The following is a 9,662-nucleotide window of genomic DNA, read 5'->3' as shown; positions in this document are numbered from 1 at the left end:
TGCTATTTATTGTTTTTATACATTAAAAACATAAAAAATTTGAATAATATTAAAATATATGATTAGCTATTATTATGCACCTCTTCATTTACAAATTAATTGTGTTTATATATACTAACTTCGCCTAGTTACTCTAATCAGATTTAGGCTATATAGCATTTTTGTATTTTATAAAATATAATATTAATGATGTTCAATATAAATTAGTGGGTACTATGTGTACTATTGTTGTCACCTAATAAATTGATGAGAAGGTTATTAATGTAATTTATCCTAATACATTTTCTTAATCTTCTTAGAACAACTATAATTTTTCAAATAACTATGTTACGTGTACATTAAAATCAGTTATCGGTATAAAATATATGTTAAAATATAAATATATATTAAAAATAAATTAAACTACATATGTATTTATATATAAATATATTGGTAGATAATTTTAGTGATTAATTTTAGTGTACAAATAATATTTTTATTTTTTAATTTAACTTCCGAAATATACATAGGAATGATTCGAATAACATTGTATTTTTATATTATTAAAATTTAAAATTAAAGATTTAAAATTCAATATTTTATCAATTCGTATTTTTTAGATATTATATATCACTACAAGAAAACCGGCAGATAGCAGCGGTTATTTAGTAGCGGTTTTATTAAACCAATATGCCAGCAGTTATTGTAGCGGTTTTTGGAGACGCTACCAAATGATCATATTTTGCAGCGGTTTTTCGGTAACCGCTGCGAAATGTACCATTTTGTAGCGGATTTTATAACGGTTTGAGGGGACGCTGCTAAATAATGTCATTTTGCAGCGGTTTTTCTGTAACCTCTGCTAAATGTCCAGTCTTTGAAAACGTTGATATTCGTTTTGCAGCGGTTTTTCCGAACCGCTGCAAGATTTTTTTAAGTTGAATTTTTTTTTTGTATAAACATTATTGCCTTCTTATAATTGTTCTAATCCTCGATATTTTTTTAATAGAAAAATAAGGTTCAAATACTGCAACCTAATTAATGCATTAAATAAATTTTCGATTTTGTGTTAAATAAAAAAAAATTCATTACTTAAAAACAAAGCTATACATGGATAACTAAAACCGAATTTACGAGTCATGTTGGCTCTTGTAGTATCAGCCATTCTGAGTTTGTATTTAACCATAACTGGTACCATAAAAATCAAATAAACATTTGAATTCACTAACTCAAAACAAAGTTCAATAGAGCATAAAAACCAGAGTTACTAAAGTAGACAAACAAGTTTTGAGTCAAATTTTCCCTTCAACATCATATTGACCTGGCCAAAAATACTCTGTCAAAAAAGCGCTGCACGAAAATATATTTGTTAGCTAAGTATTAGTTTAAAATAATAAAATTTAATTTATTGACTATATAATATCGTTCTAAATGTATTAAAAATTTTTAAAGTAAAAAAATTAATAAAATAAAAAATTAATCATTCTTTAATTAAAATAATAAAATATATACTCCATAAAAATTATAAAATTAATAATAATTAATTTTTTATTTTATCACTTTACCGTTTTTTTTATTCTAGAGAATCTTTATTCGCTCTTAATATATTATTATATTTAACAAACCAAGTTTATCTTGCCCAACACGTAAAGATATTGATTTATATAACAAAATTATTTAAGCCAGTGGACCAAATAGACCGCCGTCGGCCTAAATCGTTTAGAGTTTTTAAATTATAAACTTGGGTATTTTTGGTAGGAAATTAGGTTTGTATAATTAATATTTATGTATTTATCATTGACAGTTAAGGTTAAATTTTTAATCTTAAATATTTATCTAAATCTCTCGCCAATAAATCATTTTTAGAGGCTTATGTACTATTTCACTTTGTTTATTTTTTTTAAAAATGTTTTCCTAATAAAATTGTTTTACCTTCTAATCCCTAGGCTCAGCTGGATTATTAATTTAAATTTTAAAATTTTTTTCTGGAGGAAAAATAAACTCAAGAAAAGAGAAATTAAAGTTGACCCGCCTTTACGAGTTCATATATTTCTACCTCTACGGATCTAAGTAAGTAATTATAAGTTGGAATAAAATTAAACTCAACCTTATATATTACATTTCATCAAATGTGTTTTTTTTTTTTAGTTTTGAATGTGTATATAATATACGTCAGATCAATTAATCTTTTATTCATAATAGATTACTAAATGAGTTTCTATCAAGATACATGCAACATTATTATTAAGCAATTTTGTATCTAAAAATTTTAATGTAAATTAATTATAAAATTAAATATAATAGCATAATTAAATTAAATTTTATTACAATATAGTAACAATATTAACAATATAAATAAATATTCGAATAATTATATGACAAATAAACTTAGGCTTTTTAATAAAAAAAACTTATTATTTACATTTTTGTTTAAAATCTGAGATATTTATGTTTTTTTATCATTAGGGTATCTGATTGACTATATGCAAATGTTTTCGGCATATTTCGCTGATATAAATAAACTATATATATATATATATATATATATATATATATATATATATATATATATATATATATATATATATACAATTTTTGTTCTTCAACAATTTCTGTGCAATTACTTTAATAGAAAAAAATAATACTTACCTAAATTCAAATAAAATATAAAAAATCAAAATTAATAATAAAAATATAAATTTTATGTTCTAATTGAAACAAAAAAAATATGTTTATACAAATTTATAAATTTAAAACAGAACAATTAATTATTTTTCAAAATTTATTAAAACAATTTTAATTCATTGCAATCTAATATATAATTACTTAAACTTTTAATGTTAAAAATCTGAATCTAATTTATAGTCCTCTCTAAGATGGCATAAAATTTTAAACTCAAATCTACTATTTAAGTTATTGATTTATTTATTTACTATTAGTTTTAAAACATAAATATCAATAAATAATTAAAGAATAACAATTGTATAATTTAACTATTTTATTCATATTTTATTGGCATTGTAAAATATGATTTTTCCAACTTAATTTTACAATATATGTCTATAAAATAACACTACTTGGGAAATTAATAAATGATACGCATAAGCATAATTTCTATGTTTTTTTTATAGTATCCTTCAATGTGATAGGCTAAAGATTAATTAGTTGTGATATTAAGCTCTATTTAAGAGTTTGTAACTGGTTAAATGAATTGCTACATGCATAAAATGAGATTCGACACTTACTTAAACGGGCTAGTAAATTAACTACAGACGAACCCAATTTGGTTGAAAAAATTTTTATTTAAATAAAAATTCTTCCAGAAAATTTAGCCCAAAGTTAAGAAAAACCCTAGCTAGTAACAATATGTTGAAAGTCAAAAGAAAAAAGAATACAATGCAAATGGTAGGTGTACAAAGTCAAAAGTAATTTTGTCGTTGAACTTGCCTTCCCGTACAGATAATTAGGTGTGTCTTCATCATCGTTATTGTCATACCCCCTCCAACTTTCTCTAAAATCTAACGATTGCTCTCGAGATTAGTTTAATCTTTCCGTTAATCATATGAAATTCATTAGCCCGAAGGTAAATTAAAAGGAGTTTTATGATCTAGTACTAGTATTATACTATCTAAAGTTACTTGTTAATTTTTTTTATACAAACTACTTACGTATTTAATTGCAATGAATGAGACCATGAATTTTTTTTTATATGTGAAACATATAGCAAGTGGAACTATTTTGAAGATATATGACATTAGAAATTATTTAATTATAATTATATTATTAATATGTATTAAAACATATTATGTAAGAGATTCATGTGTAACTATAAAATTTTTTTCTTTTTAAAAGGAAAGTTAAACCAAGCATGTTATTTTGACTTCTTTTAACCAAGCCAATATGTGGACATCTCTCCTACTAATTTGCCATGTGAGAGTGTTTGGCAACTCTTGAACAGGAATGGAGTCATGGCGCCACTCTTCTTTCATGTCACTCCCTATGATTAAATTATATATAAAATATTATCTAAATTTTTTAAATAAAAAATTATTTATAAAATTTTAAAATTAAATAACCAGTTGAGAATCAAGAGAGAGTAGAGTAGAAGTGTGGATATCTGACCACAAAGTACAATTACATGTGTGAATACATGTAAAAAAAAAAATATTTTCTAGGATTTAACAAAGGCACTAAAGGCACTGTCATATTATTAAATAAAAAATTAATCATAAAATAATAATAAAATTATAAGTAATAAAAAATTATAATCTAAAATAATATTAAATAAAAAAATACTAAAAAAATTATAAAAAATATAGATTTACTTTTGTAATTCTATTTTAGTTTGGTTTTATAAAATTTCTTACTATAATGTTTGTGTACGGTTCATTATTATCATTTTTTATAATATAAATAATTGATCTTATTAGAAAGGTAAATTAAATAAAAAATTAATAAAATTGTATAAAATAATAATTTAAAATAGTACTAAAAACAAGAATAGGAAACGTACTATAAAAAGACCTTGCAAAAAGTATTAAAAAAAAACAAAACTAACGTTCTTATATATATACCTAAAAAAATGATAGAATAATAAAAAAAATTATTTTTATAAGTATAATATAAATTGTTAATTCTATTAGACAGAATAAATTAAATAAAAAATTAATCACAAATAATAACATACTTAAAAAAATAGCATTATAATTTAATATTATATCTTTGTTAATAATTATTTATCTAAATATAATTTTAACTACTATTATTTAAATAATATTCATTTTACCAAAATTAATTTGTATAGAATAAACAAACATAAATTATATTATTACAAACTCATTTTTATCTAAAATTAATTTTATAAAACTAACAAATTTAATTTTAATTTGACAAATGTCAATCCAAACACACATCTAATTCGGTGATCTAGTAAAAGGAATAAAAATTAAAAAAAATCTGAATGAACATTTTCAAATTTAGAAGAAGAGTTAAGATAAACTTATTTTACTATTGGTTGATTGACTCTTTTAAACCAAAAACAGCAGAAGAAGCATCGAGATGGATCTGATGGTAACACTCATTGTGGTAGCCAGTTATAAATACTACCTAACCAGATCACAGTCTCTTTGAGAACCAAGCAAAAAGTCCAAAAGTAAGGGGTAACTAAAAATTCACTGTTCATAATATTTAGTTCACATATAACTCCAAACCTTCAAAACCCAATCACTCTCTCTCTCAAGATGGGAACCTCAATCTTAGACGCGCTGAATGTGCGCGTAGAAGGTTCCGGCGACAAGTACCTTGTCTTGGCCCACGGTTTCGGCACCGATCAATCCGCCTGGCAGCGTGTCCTCCCTTACTTCATCCGCCGCTACAGCGTCATCCTCTACGACCTCGTGTGCGCCGGCAGCGTCAACCCTGACTACTTCGATTACCGCCGTTACACCTCCCTTGACGCCTACGTCGATGACCTCATCGGAATTCTTGACGCTCTCCGCGTTACTCGCTGTGCCTATGTCGGTCACTCCATCTCCGCCATGATCGGAATGCTTGCTTCTATCCGCCGCCCCGAACTCTTCTCCAAGCTCATCCTCATCGGCGCCTCCCCTCGGTAACCCTCAATCAATCTCTCAATTATATTTTACTATCCAGCTGTATTATATCTAATATACTTTGTTATGTATTACTTTTGTATTACAAGAGTATATATAGATCGGAGTACTAAAGTAATACATAACAAAGTATATTAGATATAATAAGCTGGCAACTGCAACTTATAACTTCTTTTTTCTTTAATTGATGATTAGTTTCCCTCTTTCAACAAATTCATTTCTCAAAATTACTTATTTAAAGAATTTAATAATTATCAGATAATGAAGTCATCATTGAAATGTTAATGTAATTAGTTAAACTTAAATTCTTACACTATGAATCTATGTAATTTTAATGCCATTGTCATTGTTAAACCCTGAATTTTATTTTATTTTATATTTTGCGAAGGTTCTTGAACGACAAGGATTACCATGGAGGATTTGAGCAAGGTGAAATTGAGCAAGTGTTTTCGGCAATGGAGGCCAACTACGAGGCGTGGGTGTGTGGTTTCGCGCCGCTGGCAGTGGGGGCGGATGTGCCGGAGGCAGTTAGGGAATTTTCTAGAACACTCTTCAACATGAGGCCGGACATAACGCTTTTTGTATCGAGGACGGTGTTTAACAGCGACCTTCGGGGTATCCTAGGTTTGGTGAAGGTCCCCTGTTGCATCATGCAGACGGCGAGGGACCACTCGGTTCCGGCGACGGTGGCCACGTACATGGAGGAGCACCTTGGTGGACCTAGCATGGTGGTTTGGCTCGACACCGAGGGGCACCTCCCTCACCTAAGTGCTCCTTCCTACCTTGCTCGACAGCTGGATATAGCTCTCAATTCTCCTTAGCGGCGGCGCGTGAAGTACAAGTACAAGCGTGAAGGTTGTTGATTTAGTTTTGATTTAATTTAATTTAATTTTACGTTAGGCAGAAAAAGAAGAAAGGACAAGAGGTTTAGGTCTGGACACGTGGCAAATAATGTATGGATCTTTGTTAGGGAGGGTCTTATTGTGTGGGATTAATTAACGGTAAAAATTACGTGTAGTTCTGTTAATATACCGTTATTGTAAAAAATATAGTGGACTAAAATATTATTTAACAATTTTTAATTACATTAAGAAAATAAATTTAGACCATGATTGATAAAATATATGCACGTGATTGGCATGTGATGCACAGTCTCTTTTTTTTTAAATAAAAGATTAGGATAATTTATATCAATAAATTTATTGGAAATTAATTTTGTGTAAATTGGAGAAACATTGGATATTTTTATATCCGAGTTAAATCTTTTGGTAAATCTAATCCTTATTTGTATAAAATATAGATATTAAATCAAATAAGTCTAATTTAATTTATTATAGTATGTATTAATGATTTGTCTTATTTTATTGTTAAGAATCTAATTTTTTCTTTTTTTTTTATTTTTTTGTTTTTCCTCTTAGTTGTTCACCAAAAAAATACGTATTACTAAATATAAAAAAAATACAAACATTGTTTAAATGTATTCATTTTTTTTATGATAAGATATTCTTTTTTCATAATTAAATTATGTATAATAAACGTTTGTACTTTTTTTTTTTAAATTGAGCTTACCTGATTCAATTTGTATAAATCTATTTAAGGCAGATATGTAATCAATTTTTATTTACATTTATGTAAAATTAATCTTCAATTAATTTATTAATATAAATTACCCAAAAGATTATATATTAATCTTATTTTTATATTTTAATATATTTTATTTAAATAATATATATGAATATTGTTTTTTTTAACTTCCTTAATATTTGTGTTTGGTTCACTATGCTCCACGGTCATGGAATTGTCTTTGTTGATGAATTTGTCTTAATTTTGTAAGAATATTGCTTAGCATAGGAAATGGATAATTTCGATCTATCAAAATTGAATTCAATTAAAAAAATAATAGTGAAATAATATTCAATTTTGTATTTGTAAATGAGTTGATTTGAGATCTCGTACGTTAACAATAAAATAATATGAATTTAAGTCTTATATTTCATCTAAAAAAATTATAAGAAGTTACTTTCATATGATATTTTATATTTGAACTCTCAGTTAAATTATTAGTACTTCTATCCCATAATAAAAAAAACAAATTATATAATTTCAATACATGAATAATGAAGACAAAATCTAAAACGAGTTAATTTAATGATAATAAGATTAATTTTAGACAAATTCTATTTAATATAAATAAAATAACTTTTAAGAAGTTGACTAATATTGATTGAAAAGATTGGTTCTCTAACACTATTCTTATTATACTTTCCATAAGACATACTAATAAAATTCCGTTATAAAACGCACAGGTTTTTGTTCATTACATCTCAAATTGAAAATCTATAATCAAAAGAAAATATGATGAACTAGTTCTTGAAAGGGCGAGACAACAAAAAGAATAGAAAGAGAAATGGGTTTTAGTTCAATTATTTGATGCGACTGATGTACGGAATTTCCAAATGGCTTATCCACTTGGGCATCACTCATTTTGTTGCTCTGCTGTTGCCACAAATAAGTATTTTGTTCTTCTTTTTGTTTTTTGGTATAAAGTATTTTGTTCTTCAATTTCTCCTCAATAGGATCTTGTAATATCATTGGCCCACATAATTATTCGTGGGCCTGGTCCACTTTTATGTCTTCAATTTTTAATTCTCACCAACATTTTTTTTCAAGTAGAGAATTACAAAGGAATATGACTCCATTAATTAGTTCATTTGTTGGCTTCAATAAGCGTCAGGTTCCTAATGAACCCTAGCTCACATGACATATCTCCTCTTTTCTACTTTAAAGGTCTAGAATTCAAATCCTAGAGAATGCAATTGAAGAAAAATATGATAAAATGTGTGAGAAGTGTGTGGGTGTATTGTATATTAATCAAGTTGAATTGGTCTACCAAAATTTTAAATAATCTTTTATAGGTACAACTTAATTTTAAATTTTTTATAGTCAATTTTAACAACATTTAAATTTTTTATGGTTAATTTTAGTATTTTAATCTTTCTAATAATAATTAAGATATTTTTATTTTTTTTAACAGATTTTATCCAGGTTGAGTTCTTGATAATCAGATTAGAATGCTAATGGTTCAATTAGCACAAAAAGAAAAGCAATTTAAAACCTAAAATATATATGAAATTAGCTCACCCAAAATATTGGTGTTAAAAAGTTGTGGAACATTAATTTAATATTTTATATTCATTCAAATTTATTTTAAGCTAGTTTAGAAGATGAATATAAGAGCAGAATACTTTGAAATGAATTTTAGTTTTTTATATATAAAACAGCAAGTGTCATAAATTTAATAAAATCAAATGTCAATATTTTTATAGCAAAACAGTTCCATAGAAGTTTCAATCACCAAATTTATGTTTCATAACTCTTTTGAAGACTTGTTTGAGACTTTTTAGAAAGTGGCAAAATGAGTGCAATTTGACTGAAAAGTTGTTAAGTTCACTGCATTATAATAATCCTTTTGTAAATATCCAAATCTATTCAATGTCACTGTTTATTTGGGTTCAGCATCTTTTTTTGTGGAATTTTTTTTAAGGATACATATTTGTTCCGGGACTTACCTAGAACCGGATGGTGGTTGTGCTTGTTTGTGAGGTCCAAGTGTTAGAGGAAGGTGGTATCCGATTTGGTTTACGTCTAGGAGCCGTCTCCGAGTTGTGTATGTGAAAGAATGGGGGGTGGTACTTGCAAAGACACTCCGATGCCTAAGTCAGCAAGGGCGTAAGTAGGTCTAGAGAGTATTGGGTTTAGAGATACCTGAGGGATGTCAGTGTATTTATAGTGGTGAACCCATAACCACCATTGGAGTAGTTCCACCTTTTAAGGGGAATAACCGTCCCTTTATCTTAGGGAATTTGAGATATTGCTCCTGGAAGTAGTTAAAGAGATTTTAGAGGCAGTTATCCTCTTGAGTGAGGGTTTATCTGTCAGCTAATCCCTCGCTCCCGACTTCTTTAGAGCAAGTCGTGGTAAGCACCGACTTCGTAGATTGAAGGTCGGTGTAGGGAGAGGCTCAATCCTTTGGATTGGGCCTTTCGTTGGATCCTAGGCCTTATCATTGGGTTA

At 27.1% G+C, this 9,662-nt stretch overlaps 1 protein-coding gene across 1 annotated transcript; it reads left to right on the top strand.

Moving 5' to 3' along the window:
* Positions 1 to 4,996: 4,996 nt before the first annotated feature.
* LOC112697769 (strigolactone esterase RMS3) lies at positions 4,997 to 6,709 on the top strand. Its single transcript, XM_025751088.3, has 2 exons — positions 4,997 to 5,587; positions 5,977 to 6,709. The coding sequence occupies exons 1-2, from the start codon at positions 5,217 to 5,219 to the stop codon at positions 6,407 to 6,409; spliced, it is 804 nt and encodes a 267-aa protein (XP_025606873.1). The 5' UTR covers positions 4,997 to 5,216; the 3' UTR covers positions 6,410 to 6,709.
* The last annotated feature ends 2,953 nt before the right edge of the window (positions 6,710 to 9,662 follow it).

This window comes from Arachis hypogaea, chromosome 16, assembly GCF_003086295.3.
Source record: "Arachis hypogaea cultivar Tifrunner chromosome 16, arahy.Tifrunner.gnm2.J5K5, whole genome shotgun sequence".
In the NCBI taxonomy this organism is placed as follows: Eukaryota; Viridiplantae; Streptophyta; class Magnoliopsida; order Fabales; family Fabaceae; genus Arachis; species Arachis hypogaea.
The sequence above is the reverse complement of the archived record's forward strand: the minus strand, read 5'-3'. Positions and strand labels throughout refer to the sequence as shown.

Bases quoted from the DNA above. Each gene is read 5' to 3' on its own strand.
- LOC112697769 (XM_025751088.3), top strand. From the start codon at position 5,217: ATGGGAACCTCAATCTTAGACGCGCTGAATGTGCGCGTAGAAGGTTCC. The intron at 5,588-5,976 runs GTAACCCTCAAT...TATTTTGCGAAG, and splicing joins CTCATCGGCGCCTCCCCTCG to GTTCTTGAACGACAAGGATT.